Source organism: Eschrichtius robustus, chromosome 13 (genome assembly GCF_028021215.1).
Source record: "Eschrichtius robustus isolate mEscRob2 chromosome 13, mEscRob2.pri, whole genome shotgun sequence".
NCBI lineage: Eukaryota > Metazoa > Chordata > Mammalia > Artiodactyla > Eschrichtiidae > Eschrichtius > Eschrichtius robustus.
In genome coordinates, this window is record NC_090836.1 from 86,680,380 (window position 1) to 86,695,820 (window position 15,441).

A 15,441-nucleotide genomic window follows, 5' to 3' on the forward strand; every position below is an offset into this window, starting at 1 on the left:
TAGAGAAATGCAAATCAAAACTACAATGAGGTATCACCTGACACCAGTTAGAATGGGCATCATCAGAAAATCTACAAACAACAAATGCTGGAGAGGGTGTGGAGAAAAGGGAACCCTCTTGCACTGTTGGTGGGAATGTAAATTGATACAGCCACTATGGAGAACAGTACGGAGGTTCCTTAAAAAACTAAAAAGAGAATTACCATATGATCCAGCAATCCCACTACTGGGCATATACCCAGAGAAAACTATAATTCAAAAAGACACATGCACCCCAATGCACATTGCAGCACTATTTACAATAGCCAGGTCATGGAAGCAACCTAAATGCCCATCGACAGACGAATGGATAAAGAAGTTGTGGTACATATATACAATGGAATATTACTCAGCCATAAAAAGGAACGAAATTAAGTCATTTGTTGAGACGCAGATGGATCTAGAAACTGTCATACAGAGTGAAGTAAGTCAGAAAGAGAAAAACAAATATCGTATATTAACGCATGTATGTGGAACTTAGAAAAATGGTACAGATGAACCGGTTTGCAGCGCAGAAGTTGAGACACAGATGTAGAGAACAAACGTATGGACACCAAGGGGGAAGCCATGGGGGGGTGAGGATGGTGGTGTGCTGAACTGGGCAATTGGGATTGACATGTATACACTGATGTGTATAAAACTGATGACTAATAAGAACCTGTTGTATAAAAAAATAAATGAAATTCAAAAATTTTTTTTAAAAAAAGAAAAAACAAAACAAACTAGTGCTCACTTCGGCAGCACATATACTAAAATTGGAACGATACAGAGAAGATTAGCATGGTCCCTGTGCAAGTATGACACGCAAATTCGTGAAGCGTTCCATATTTTTTAAACATAAACAAGACGAAAAGACAACCCTCAGAATGGGAGAAAATATTTTTAAATGAAGCAACTGACAAAGGATTAATCTCCAAAATTTACAAGCAGCTCATGCAGCTCTATATCATAAAAACAAACAACCCAATCCCAAAATGGGCAGAAGACCTAAATAGACATTTGTCCAAAGAAGATATACAGATTGCCAACAAACACATGAAAGGATGCTCAACATCGCTAATCATTAGAGAAATGCACATCAAAACTGCAATGAGGTATCACCTCACACCGGTCAGAATGGCCATCATCAAAAAATCTACAAACAATAAATGTTGGAGAGGGTGTGGAGAAAAGGGAACCCTCTTGCACTGTTGGTGGGAATGTAAATTGATACAGCCACTATGGAGAACAGTATGGAGGTTCCTTAAAAAACAAAAAATAAAACTTCCATACGACCCAGCAACCCCAGTACTGGACATATACCCAGAGAAAACCATAATTCAAAAAGAGTCATGTACCACAATGTTCATTGCAGCTCTATTTACAACAGCCAGCACATGGAAGCAACCTAAGTGTCCGCTGACAGATGAAAAGATAAAGAAGATGTGGCACATATATACAATGGAATATTACTCAGCCATAAAAAGAAACAAAATTGAGTTATTTGTAGTGAGGTGGATGGACCCAGAGACTGTAAGACAGAGTGAAGTAAGTCAGAAAAACAAATACCGTATGCTATCACATATATATGGAATCTAAAAAAATAAAAAAGGTTCTGAAGAACCTAGGGGCAGGACAGGAATAAAGAAGCAGACGTAGAGAATGGACTTGAGGACACAGGGAGGGGGAAGGGTAAGCTGGGACGAAGTGAGAGAGTGGCATGGACATATATACACTACCAAATGTAAAACAGATAGCTAGTGGGAAGCAGCTGCATAGCACAGGGAGATCAGCTCGGTGCTTTGTGACGACCTAGAGGGGTGGGATAGGGAGGGTGGGAGGGAGATGCAAGAGGGAGGAGATATGGGGATATATGTATATGTAAAGCTGATTCACTTTGTTAGAAAGCAGAAACTAACACACCATTGTAAAGCAATTATACTCCAATAAAGATGTTAAAAATAAATAAAGAGAAAGAAAAAAATAAAAAAATTAAAAACAAAGCTAAATTTAGCAAAACAATAAATCATATAACTTGTTAAATTTGTCAAAAATTACCCCAGTACTTTCCCTATATATTTTCAAATATAACCTATATTTTAAAAATAAGCTAGTTAGTGCTTGCTTCAGCAGCACATATACTAAAATTGGAATGATACAGAGAAGATTAGCATGGCCCCCGCACAAGGATGACATGCAAATTCATGAAGCGTTCCATATTTTTCACTTTGTTATAAAGCAGAAACTAACACACCACTGTAAAGCAATTATACTCCAATAAAGATGTGTAAATAATAACTGTAAATAATAATGATAATAAAATAAACAGTAATTATAAGTTAAAAAAAAAAGTTAGTTATACAAAGTAGTTCAGAAACAGGTCTATAGGGTGAAGGGGAGATATCTGTGCTTAGAAAAGTTATAGTTTCCTTTCAAATGACAAATAATAAGTACCAGGAAATGAGCACTGTGTTAGACAGTGTTCAGGACACAAAATGGTGAGGATAAGGTGTCTGCCCTAAAGAAATTAGATGAGGGACTTCCCTGGTGGTCCAGTGTGTAAGACTCAGCGTTCCCAATGCAGGGGCCCGGGTTCAATCCCTGGTCACGGAACTAGATCCCACATGCATGCTGCAACTAAGAGCTCGCATGCTGCAACTGAGAAGTCTGCATGCCACAACTAAAGACCCCACATGCCGCAACAAAGATCCAACGTGCCGCAACAAAGACCCAGTGCAGCCAAAATAAATAAATAAATAATAAATAAATAAAATAAAATGTTAAAAATAAATGATGAATTAAAAAAAGAAATTAGATGAGAACACCATAAACTCCTGTGCAGTCAAAAACTAAGTTGTGAATTAGGTTACAAGTACTACAGGGATACAGAAAAATAAAATCATTGTGAATGTACTAGCCCAGGATCTTCATGGAGACAGAACTGGAGAGGGGGCTGGAAAGAAAAGGAGATGGGCTGGGAGAGGAAGAGGCTCAGGACAGGCAGCCCCACATCTGTGAGAAGACGCCGACGGCTGTGAGGAGATGCCAGGAGGGCAGGGATGCGAGGGCCAATGGGCAGGACCAAGGCAATTAAAGCTCCATCTAGAACACCAGCAAGAGGAGTTTGTATCCATGTGAAAAACAAATATATACTACTATTATTCTCTCCAAAGAGATAGCAACTGTAAACAAATTGGAAAACTCTGATTTTATCAGTTTCATGCTAGACAGATCAGAGAAGAACTTTAGAGGCCAGCAGAGCAGATAGGCATCTATTATTGGGGCCTGGGTGAAGAAACTCAGTCTGGTGTAGAAGAAATCTGATGAGTATGAAAGGTAAGAATCTAAGGTTCTTGCAAAAAAGCAAGTCATAGGATGAGGCGGATTACTGGTTAGAGTAAGAACGGGTCAAAGATGGTTCCAAAGATTTAGGCTGGGAGGTACGACATTGAAAGAATGGGAACTTGAGAACAGGGCTGTAAAGAGAATGCGACAGTTTTCATTTTACACAAGTGAAAACAGAGCTTCCTGGGAGAGTCACTCAGTGCAGAGGAAGGATGAGACAAGAGGAAGGATGACTGAAGGAGACGCAGGCGTGGGGCTCAGCAGCTCAGTGGCCGAGGAGAGGACGGGATCTCTAAGGATGCAGGTGCAGTTCTAGGTCAAGAATTACAAGTTTAATTCTATTATCGGGCCAAATCAACTGCATAACCAGATGTTTCAGAACTTAAAGTATGAATGCTCCAAGTATGGTCAGTCCAAGCTGCAGAAAACAACATAGCTGAGGAATTTTGAAAGAAAAAAGAAAAAAAATAAAGCCTCCTGAATAACTCCCAGCCAAGAGAATACAGTAAATTTGAGTACCAGGTTTAAGGTCCTGACCACAGCACAGGAAGGCATGTGTATTACACAGAGTAAAATAGATGTAATCCCTTTCTGACAGCAGGGCTGAAATACAATGGCAGCGCCCCTTTTTACATTTTTAGTTTATCAAGCATTTCTTTAAAAGTGAACCAATTCTGTTCTATTCAAAATTTTGTTATTCCAACATCCAATGATAACATGATTTTAAAATACCCACAAGAAGATCTTACCATTCTTTGTACTGTCGAAAACAACAACTGAGACATTAGTGGAAGGGTTTTTTGGTTTTGCAACGTTGAATATGTCACTGGCAGAATGAAAAGAAGGATAAAGAGATGGCAGGTCCTTCAGTGTGATGTTGGTCGGCAGAGCTGGGTCCAGGACGAGCATTGGCACCTTAATGCAGTGTGTCAGCAAACACTCCAACTGCTTCTCACTGGAAAGAGACATGAACATGCTCACAACTACATGCTTGAAAATTTAATCAACACTGAAAAGCTTGTTGGTACTACTAAATTTCACAGGTGTTTCTCCTATATTTTATTTAAAAATCATAATCTTTCAATAAACAAGGAATTTTATCACAAGAATATAAAAATTTAGTAAGTTAGCAAGTATGGCATAAAATTATCAAACAAGTACAACTCGAAAGATAGAGCTTTCAAACTCCTGTTAATAAAATAAGACTGCAGACTTCCCTGGTGGCGCAGTGGTTGAGAATCCACCTGCCAGTGCAGGGGACACAGGTTCGAGCCCTGGTCCGGGAAGATCCCACATGCCGCGGAGCAACTAAGCCCGTGCGCCACAACTACTGACCCTGCTCTCTAGAGCCCGTGAGCTGCAACTACTGAGCCTACATGCCACAACTACCGAAACACACAGGCCTAGAGCCCATGCCCCGCAACAAGAGAAGCCACCGCAATAAGAAGCCCATGCACCGCAACCAAGGGTAGCCCCTGCTCGCCACAACTAGAAAAAGACCGCGCGCAGCAACGAAGACCCAACGCAGCCAAAAAAAAGTTAATTAATAATTAAACAAATTTAAAAAATAAAATAAGACTGCCACAAAATTTACTAACTCAAAGGTGTACAAGAAATTAAGCACTTCATTACTATTGTTTTAAACATTATTTGTAATTCCAGTAAAGCCCAATATCAGACAGATTAGGAAGTAGATAAATTCTGGTTAACAGAGTGTCATCTTATCAGAAACAGTTTACCAATTCCAACTAGAATACAATTAAGTACACTGAATATGACAGGACACTGAGGCAAACAAAAGCAAATGTGACAAAGTTCTATGAAGTTACATGAAATATTCCTGTCTAAACGTAAGAAATACCTAGAATAAACAAATGGGCAAAGGACACAGCTAGAGAACTCAGAAGGTGGGAGATGACCAGTTAACAGACTATACATGAAATTGTGCAACCTCACTAATATTCAAAGAAATGCAAAAGAAAACAATGACCTTTTAACTAAATTAGCACCCCTCAAAAAATGATGATGCAATGTTAGTGCAAGTGCAGCAAGCCTATTCCTCTCAAACTCTGCGGGTATCCCTCCAGATGGGTTCCCCATTTCCTCTTTGGAAAAGCAATTACATTATCTATACATATATACTTCTTCAGACCCATGAAAACATACATACGTTTCTTCCTCAGTAGTTTATGTCCAGGAATCCAGTCCAAGTAGAAGAGAAACAAAAACAGGAAAAACAACAAACCCACACACAGAAAATGCCATAGACCCAAATATAATATCACAAAATATTTACAAAGTGAAAATATGGCAGTGCCCAACATTTAGCAAATTATAGTCCAGTTACTTTATGGAATATTATATAACTATTAAAATTGATAAGAAGTATTAAGATAATTTATCAACATAGAAATGTGTATGATTATATAAAATAAAAAGTAGGATACAAAATTGCAAAGGTTATAAATTATTTACTATAAAAACATACATGAAAAGGAAATAAGAAAATGATCATAATTGTTGAGTGAGGGCCAAAGAATTATGTGAGTTTGTTCTTTTCTTTCCTCTCGACCTTTCTGTAACGTTGCATCACTGCTTTAATTTAAAAGTCATTTAAAAATAACAGTCTTGGGGACTTCCCTGGTGGTGCAGTGGTTCAGAATCCGCCTGCCAACACAGGGGACATGGGTTTGAGCCCTGGTCCGGAAAGATCCCACATGCCGCGGAGCAACTAAGCCCGTGCGCCACAACTACTGAGCCTGGGCTCTAGAGCCCACAAGCCACAACTACTGAAGCCAGTGCACCTAGAGCCTGTGCTCTGCAACAAGAGAAGCCACAACAATGAGAAGCCCACGCACCACAATGAAGAGTAGTCCCCCGCTTGACGCAACCAGAGAAAGCCCATGCGCAGCAACGAAGACCCAATGCAGCCAAAAATTAATTAATTAATTAAAAAATAAACAAAAATAACAGTATTAGCAATAGATATTTATAAATAAATATGCATAATTAACATTAACAGATGATTCAGAAGGCACTTTTGGATCATTTCTATGAATAACTCTTCTATTTTAAGTCTAATGGTTCAGTGGGGAAGTGGCAGTTAACAGAGATTTCCGCTTGTTAGTGAGACAGTCTTGTTTTAAGGACCTATCAGAGTCAGGTATGATTCAAATCAAGACAGATCATCTGATTCTTGTCATTGGGTTAAATCTCCTTCCCAAGTCCTTAAATATAAGACATCCAACTATGACAGCTTTTAAAGATAAGGAAATATACACTGAACACATAGTTAAACAATGGACATAGATTCTATAAATGAAAACACTGGTGTAAGTTAGACTTAAGTGAACCAAGAGAACAGCACATCAAGACAGATTAATGGAAACGACAAAGAAGAAAAACCTTACCTAACGTATCTAGAAACGATAAAGCTTTGGTTAGCTACAACCAGAATAACCAGAGTTCTCAATCAGCTGTGCCTCTGTTTTCTCATCTAATGGATGCACTTAATCTGGGGGTCAAAAACCAAAAGAAGGGGGACTGAACAGGAGCAACAGAGTAAGTAAAAAGTACTTACTCTGTTTTGTTGTGTACTCAACAAAAGCAAGGGAGAAGAACCTAGACAGTTCACCTCACTCCTTTGATTTTCATTACTGAGAGGAAAATCAAAATGCTTACCTCTTCTTAGTTGGTTCCGTTGTGTTCTTCCCAAGGATTTCTCTAGTGAAAGCAAATAGATTTCATTATATATGCATGGACTAGTGCTAGCCTTACATGTGAATGAGGGAACTTAACAACATTGATTTTCCTGGTTACTCCACGAGAACCAACCAGTAAGTTAAGAAGTACTGTACTGTGTATAACATTTAAGATGCATAATAAATGATACATTTTAATATGCTATGATCAACAAATATTATCATGTACCACCCACAGTAACCACAAAAGTTTACTTAAGATATAAGCTTTTACATTTTACTAGTAAAACATAGTTACGAGGCTATCAAAGTGATTTTCATGCACTGGGGAGGAACACAGAGACAGAGACAGAGACAAATGTGTTGCAGTATAACATGGCCAAAGACCTGCAACTAGGGTGCACCCATAACATTTACAAAGAAATGAATGGGGAAATTCTCAGTAAATACTCCTGAGGAATCAGAAGGGAAGTTACATCAGCCAGATCTCCAGCTCAGAAGGCTCTCCAGAAGCCCACTGTACTTCTCCCAGATAAAGTAAGTAAGATAATCAAAATTCCATATTTAAAAAAATTACCAAGATTTTTAGTTCCATAGCATACTATTTGATATTAAAAAGGGTAACAAATATACTTTTTACTGCCTTTATCAAATGGAAAAAAACTTATGTCTGTAGGCCTGTTTTATTTTCAAGGGACTAATCCATCTTACTGTGTAGCAATTTTGCATAATAAAACCTTACTTCATGAAGCTATCACATCTGGGACTCAGACTGAATGAGTAGGAAGCCCAGGGCTCCCTTAGGTGGCTCCTCCACCTGTAGGCCCTTTGGAGACCAAGGCATCACTAGAGCACCACATTCATGAGATGGCCACCTGACAAAGTGAGGCCAAGATCTCACCAAAGTGGCCGAGTCGTCCTTGGGCGCCAAGAAACAAGGGTTGGTTGCATGACTGCCAGAATCTTGTAACGGCATGAATTTGAGATGCAGATTCTTGTTTGAATAGCAGTGTAAACATCATCTACCTTCTGAAATGTACCATTAGTTATAATTGTAGAACTTTTTGTGTTTTGTTTTCTGACAATCAGTTTTACCTCATTGCTTTCTGCTCCTCCTCCATCTGTTCTCTGACTTGCTGCAGTTCCTTCAGTAGTTCAAGATCTGTGCCATTCACCCAGGTGTAAACCACGTCGATCGGCATGGGCAGACAGAGCCTAGGGTAAAACCACAAGTCCTCCAGCTTATATGCACTTTTCCAACATACTTGGGAATAAGAGCATAACAGGGTTTAAACTCAGAGGTTATGAAAAATTCAGCGAAAAGGTAATCCAACCATGGCGTATATCACCGACTTACATGCTTTCAGACTGGGGCTGGGGCACTAATATTTACTGAGCACCTTCTCTGTGAGTTGCATTCTGCTAGACACTTTATGCAGTTTTGCATCGTCTGATCATCACAACTACCCGGTAGAGGCTGTTGTCCCTTCAGTTTTAAGGCTGTGGGGGAGGTCTTAGAAGCTCACTTTAAACTGCTACATTCTCAGTTTAGCAAGTGAGAAAGCTGGGATACAAATGCAGCCAAACATAGAAAAGAAATTAGAAGCTTAAACAAAATTACCAAAAAAAGAGTTAGCCAGCAGTCCACAATGAAGACCTGGCCCTCTTTAATGCTACAGCCTTCCCATTCCCAGCTGCCCCCAAGCCTGGCCCCTCCCCATCCTGTTTGCCCTACTCTGTTTTGTTTTGTTTTGTTTTTCATAGCAATAATCACCTATTAAACAATTAACATGTTACATACACTGGTAATTCATGTGTCCCTCCCCAGAATGTAAGCTCCAAGGCAGCAGGAAACAAGTACCCAGAGGATTAGGATTTGTGCCTGCAACGTGAGGAACTCAATGATTTACTTGAAACACTAGCATAGAAGACCTTTCCGAACCTGCTTGATTTTTCCCTTACTATCTTACCCCCAAGGAGTCAGGCAGGCTTTTAATTCTTGAGTATCCTGTCTAAGCTCCATCTCAGTGTTTTTGTTCAGGTTTTACCCCTGCTGAAAGCTTTCTTCTCCTTTCCTTCATCAACTTACCATAATCCTACCCATCTTTCAGAGCCTACTCCAGACCTACAACACAGGCGTTCATAGTGACATAGACATAATTTGGATAATGCTGTTTCAGGTTTGATCTTTTCCAAGAAACAGTACAGTTTTTTTGTTTTGTGGGGGTTTTTTTTTTGGGGGGGGGGTTGTTTTTTTGGTTGCTGGGTTTTTTTTTCGGCCAAGGACCCAAGCTTACTCTCCTTTTGTCTTTCTCACAGGCCAGGCACAGGATCGGGCCCGCGGCAGCACGAAGGGCTCCGAAGACTAACCAAAACATGACTTTTGGCCACAGGGTTAATTATCTCAGGGGAAAACAAATGCAGTTTGGTGGATAAATCTTTCAAATTATGGAAGGAAAAAAATAAAAAAACATTAAAAAAAATTAAAAAATAAATAAAAAATTAAAAAACACTTATAGCTTAAAAGAAGTAGGTGAGATGACTGGATGAAAGGAGTGCTTATCCATTTGTTGAATAAGTATTTACTGAGCACTCAGTATGTGCTAGGCACTGTTCTAGGTGCTGGGGACTCAGCACTAAACAAAGAAAACAAAATCTATGCCTTCATGAAGCTTACATTCTAGAAAGGTGAAGACAGGAAATAAACCAAATAAGTGAAGTCAGATGATGTTCCATGTTATAAAGAAAATAAAGCAGAAAATGAGGATACACAGTATGTCTAAGTGGGGGGTCAGTTTTAAACAGGGAGAGCAGAGATGGCCTTACTGGAAGGTGGCATTTCGGCAAAGAGATGAAGGAAGTGAGGAAGCAGGCCGTGTGGGCAACTGGGGAAGAAGAGCCCAGAGAAGGGAAACATCATGTGCAAATGCCCTGAGGCAGCTGCCTATCTGGCATGGTTAAGGAACTAGAGGCCAGTGTGGCAGAGACGACAGGAGCAAAGGGAAGAGCATAAGAAGAGATGAAGGTCAGAGGTTCCAGGGGACCCAGAGCTTCATGGGGAAAATGCGGAATCAATCAGCTCATACTCAGACACAAGTGACAGCTGAGCATCTACCAACCCTCCCGTAAGGTGCACCACTGCCTGTAGAATAAAATCTGAACTCCTTCATAATCTATACCCTGTGCTCTAGACGCTCCATTTGTATGCCCTTACCCAAACAGGATAAGAACTTGCAGGCTTCTGTGTCTTTGAACATGCTTCTCCCCCTGCCTAGAATATCCTTTCTTTCATGCTTCTTTTTAACCACTTCCTCATTCCCCAAATGCCCTCCTCCCTCACCTCCCACAAAGAAAATATACTGCTTAAGAAGCAACTTCCACTGTACTTTGTACTCTAAAGAATCCTTAGCATACCGGTTGTACTATTTTTTTTGATGTCTGTCTTCCACTAGATCAACTATCTCTAAGGCAAAAACGGTGTCATGCATTCTGTGCCCCTCTTCATTAATTATTTCCTCTCTTTCCTGTGCAGGCTCAGGCTCTCTCTCCCTACTGCAATGATATGCAAATGCTTCCTCATCTAGGTTTTCTTCTGCATGTGTCTATATGGATGGTTCCCAAATGTTAGCGGACATCAGAATCACCTGTAGGACTTTCAAAACAGATGGCTGGCCTCCATCCCCAGAGTCTCTGATTCATTAGGTCTGGAGTGGGGCCCCAGAATCTGCATTTCTAACAAGTTCCCAAGTAATGCCAATGCTGCTGGTCCAAAAACTCACATTGAGAACTACTGATTTATAGGTAGATTACAGTTCATGTTTTTAAGTTTAAAAAAAAAAAAAGCCTTCCCCACTAAAATATCAGTTCTAGATGAGGTCAATGAGTTCCTCTTGTTCATCACTACATGCCTAGGAATAGTGCCTGGGACATAGTGGGGTTTAACATGTATTTACTGGCCAAATAACTATTAGTTCATTCCCTCAACATAAACATTAGTCTTTTCTATTAAAAAAAATGCCTCACATTACCCACAAGTAAATTATCCAAAGTCATCTCACTCCCAAGTTCACAGGTGATCTATCTATGCTCAGACTAAAAATTAATTTGGAAAAAAAAAAAAAAAAAAGCTTAAGTGACATATTTTAGAAAGAAAAGGCTTTTAAAAAGGAGGTAAAAATTTGCACATTCCAAAGCTTTTCTGTAAGAGTAATTATCTGCTATTAAAGATTGTTTTAATAGAGTCAAGAGATATCCATGCAAGTTCAACTGAGGAAAACAGCATAAGTATATAATAATGCATTTATGTCCTGGCACTTCTAGTAAGGCTGTATTACATGATCAATCCAATTCTCTGGTGTTAAACTGACAACCCTGAGGAGATCGTGTGATCTGCCCCTGGTCAGTGAGTCAGTTGTTTTTCTACTTATTAGACATGGTCACAGTGAGTGTGAGTCTTTTGTTCTAACCACAGACCACTATCTTAGTTTCCAGATGAGAAGGAAGCCTTTATCTTAGAGCTGAAGACTAAGAAAGTTACCTATGATTCAGAACCAAAGCCGTGGTGATACCTTTTATTTTAATTAGTTTAGTTTAAGTGAATATGAAGGCACTTAATAGTCCCTTGGTTCTACATCACATAAAGCAGAGAAGAAAACCTAGAACATGAATAGTATCTTAGAAACAAAGCTGGAAGAGATTTTACACTTAATCTAATATCTACATTTTAGAGATGACAAAATTGAGCCCCAGACTGACTTAAGGCCTCACAATTAGCAGCAGTAGGCAGTTCACATATTCATTTGTTACTGGCATATAGAATGGGACTTTTTTTTTTTCATTCAGGGCAAACAACATTAAAAAGACATGTAGAAACACTAGCAAAACAATGAAAACTTCCTATAAACGTTATGGTTTTTTAAAATATATTAGGACATATTAGATATTACGTATGATCCATTTTCTTGTCATCATCAAAATTAGATAAATTTGAAATATCCCTACATAAAAATCAAACTACATTTTAATGCAATCTAAAATTAGGAGAAGAAATATTTAAAACACAGACACACCCCCTTCAGAAAGAGAACAAGAGTGTTTGATTAAAACTGCTGACCTCGGTATCTAGATTTTCTGAGTTAGTTTTCCTTCTGAAAGTTTTGAGGCTCCGTCAAGGCAGAGATTTATGCATCTGTGCACCATCAGCACGCAGCACAGCATCAGACACAGTAGGCTGAGTGAGTACTCAATAAATGTTGGGAGTAAAAGAAGGCCATTTTGAGCTTTTCTTAGGAAAATCAGCATTGTTAAAATAAAAACTGGAGGAGGAGGAAAATTATGTTTCATTAAGAATCCGTTAATACAATAGTTGTCAAAGTGTGGTCACCAGACCAGCAGTTTCAGTATCACCAGTGAACTTGTTAGAAATGAAAATTCTCTGCACTCCTCTGAGACCAACAGATGCAGAAACCCTGGAGGTGGGGAGAAACTGTATTTTCTCAAGCCCTCTGTGGAATTCTGCTGGACACTGAAGCTTGAGAACTGCTACATTAAGGAATTATTCTCAAACTTTTTAGGGTCCAGATACTTAACACGCTTAAAAATTCTTTAAGCAACCCCAAAAGCTTTTGTTTTTAGGTATTAACTATCCACACTTGCCATTTTCTTTTTGTGTGTGTGTGTGGTTGAATATAATTTACTTTTTTTTTTAAACATCTTTATTGGAGTATAATTGCTTTACAATGGTGTGTTAGTTTCTGCCGTGTAACAAAGTGAATCAGCTATACATATACATATATCCCCATATCTCTGCCCTCTTGCGTCTCCCTCCCACCCTCCCTATCCCACCCCTCTAGGCGGTCACAGAGCACCGAGCTGATCTCCCTGTGCTATGAGGCTGCTTCCCACTATCTATTTTACATTTGGTAGTGTATATATGTCCATGCCACTCTCTCACTTCGTCCCAGCTTACCCTTCCCCCTCCCCGTGTCCTCAAGTCCATTCTCTACGTCTGCTTCTTTATTCCTGTCCTGCCCCTAGGTTCATCAGAGTCATTTTTTTTTTTAGATTCCATATATATGTGTTAGCATACGGTATTTGTTTTTCTGACTTACTTCACTCTGTATGACAGACTCTAGGTCCATCCACCTCACTACAAATAACTCAATTTCGTTTCTTTTTATGGCTGAGTAATATTCCATTGTATATATGTGCCACATCTTCTTTATCCATTCATCTGTCAATAGACACTTAGGTTGCTTCCATGTCCTGGCTGTTGTAAATAGTGCTGCAATGAACATTGTGGTACATGACTCTTTTTGAATTATGGTTTTCTCAGGGTATACACCCAGTAGTAGGATTGCTGGGTCGTATGGTAGTTCTATTTTTAGTTTTCTTAGGAACCTCCATACTGTTCTCCATAATGGCTGTATCAATTTACATTCCCACCAACAGGGCAAGAGGGCTCCCTTTTCTCCACACCCTCTCTAACATTTACTGTTTGTAGATTTTTTGATGATGGCCATTCTGACTGGTGTGAGGTGATACCTCATTGTAGTTTTGATCTGCATTTCTCTAATGATTCACACTTGCCATTTTCGAAAATAAATCAGACATTCAAAAATTCATTTTAAAACAATAATAAACCCCTTCACGGGTTAACATAAATAACTTTTTAAATGAAAATAGCAGGGACTTCCCTGGTGGCGCAGTGGTTAAGACTCCACGCTCCCAATGCAGGGGGGCCCGGGTTCGATCCCTGGTCAGGGAGCTAGATCCCACATGCATGCCACAACTAAGAGTTCACATGCCGCAACTAAGGAGCCCGCCTGCCGCAACTAAGGAGCCAGCAAGCCGCAACTAAGACCTGGTGCAACCAAATAAATAAATAAATATTTTTTAAAAATAAAATAGGACTTCCCTGGTGACGCAGTGGTTAAGAATCTGCCTGCCAATGCAGGGGACACGGGTTCAAGCCCTGGTCAGGGAAGATCCCACATGCCGCGGAGCAACAAAGCCCGTGCGCCACAACTACTGAGCCTGCACTCTACAGCCCATGAGCCACAACTACTGAGCCTGTGTGCCACAACAAGAGAAGCCACCTCAATGAGAAGCCCGCACACTGTAATGATGAGTAGCCCCTGCTCACTGCAACTAGAGAAAGCCTGCACGCAGCAACAAAGACCCAACGCAGCAAAAATAAGTAAATTAAAAATAAAATGAAATAAAATAAAAACTAAATAAAAATAGCAGTATTTTCCGAAACAAAAAAAAAATTTAGTGACAAGAGAGGCATTGCTTTACATTTCTCCAAATCTCTTTAATGACTTAGTAGAAGCAAGCAAGCAAGCAAGCATCTCAAATCATCTGAATTCAATCTGTTCCCATATGCTGTTTTGGTTGAAGAAAACCCAGGCCCACAGATACGTACTTGGAAAGGGGAGGCGTATTTTAATAGCCTTTTCAAATAATAGTGGATATTCTTCTTTGATACTACACCAAAATAAGTGGAAGTTTCTTAAAAATTAGTTGCAATGTGTAATCTGAAACTATATTAATGAACTTTTTATGCTTTTACATTAAAATCCATTGGTCTTTCTTGCACTTTGAATGGCTTTCACCCATGTGAAATTCTGTAACATCAATGCATTGGTTATCTGGAAAACAACAGCTTAATGAGTTATGCAGCTCTGCCAAATGGTGACATACTTCCTTAATTTTCTTACATAATATTAACAAATGCAATTTTCTTGGATAATGCTGCAAATCTAATCAGGGAAGTCTTTGCAATATTGTGAAGCTGTTAGTCTTACAGTGGTGGAAACAAGTTTTCCAAAATTCTAATTTTCACTTCAAAGCTCAAATTTTATCTTTGGCAGCAAATACTATCATTTCTTTCCTTTCAAACACAGGGTCGCTTTGTTCACTGCCAAGAAAATACCTGCCAAATATAACCAAGTCTGAGTAATGACACTGTCATCTGTCCTTTCAAGTTATAACAATGGTGATCCATGAAACAGAACAGTGAGTTCAGGTTGCAACTCAAACAACCACGAGAGGGCTTTTCCTCAAGACAATCACCATGCAGTCAGGTGCCTGAGGTGTGCTTCCCGCTGCATCACACAGAGCATTAAGAAAATGTGTACTCACGGGGTCAGGATAGAATCAAATCAACGATTTTTACTGCTTCCTCAGGAACATTCTTAAGCGAACCGGCTTTTTTCTGCCCCATGCAGATATGTGGTGGTGGTCAATACAGTGGCTTGTGCTAAGGTGTGGCAATTTTACCCACCATGGCTTTTACACAATTCGTGCAAATGTCAACGCAGTAAAAAAGGCAAATAACACCTCAGCGTTGTTATAAAAATACCTCTGATTTCGC

The 15,441-nt window shown here is 39.4% G+C and overlaps 1 protein-coding gene and 2 non-coding genes across 7 annotated transcripts in view; 2 read left to right on the forward strand and 1 right to left on the reverse strand.

The window, feature by feature from the left end:
• The window catches only part of GNPTAB (N-acetylglucosamine-1-phosphate transferase subunits alpha and beta), an 82,592-nt gene that overhangs the window by 40,564 nt on the left and 26,587 nt on the right, over positions 1 to 15,441 (reverse strand). For all 5 annotated transcript variants that reach the window (XM_068560590.1, XM_068560589.1, XM_068560588.1 and 2 more), the window contains 3 exons: positions 8,160 to 8,279; positions 7,045 to 7,086; positions 4,113 to 4,318 (listed from right to left, as the gene is read on the reverse strand). In XM_068560590.1, the coding sequence (XP_068416691.1) occupies positions 4,113 to 4,318; positions 7,045 to 7,086; positions 8,160 to 8,279 (368 nt within the window). The remainder of the gene's footprint in view (positions 1 to 4,112; positions 4,319 to 7,044; positions 7,087 to 8,159; positions 8,280 to 15,441) is intronic.
• LOC137776022 (U6 spliceosomal RNA) lies at positions 765 to 871 on the forward strand. The gene has a single exon (XR_011076144.1). It is a non-coding gene; the product is annotated as a U6 spliceosomal RNA (small nuclear RNA).
• LOC137776020 (U6 spliceosomal RNA) lies at positions 2,136 to 2,242 on the forward strand. The gene has a single exon (XR_011076142.1). It is a non-coding gene; the product is annotated as a U6 spliceosomal RNA (small nuclear RNA).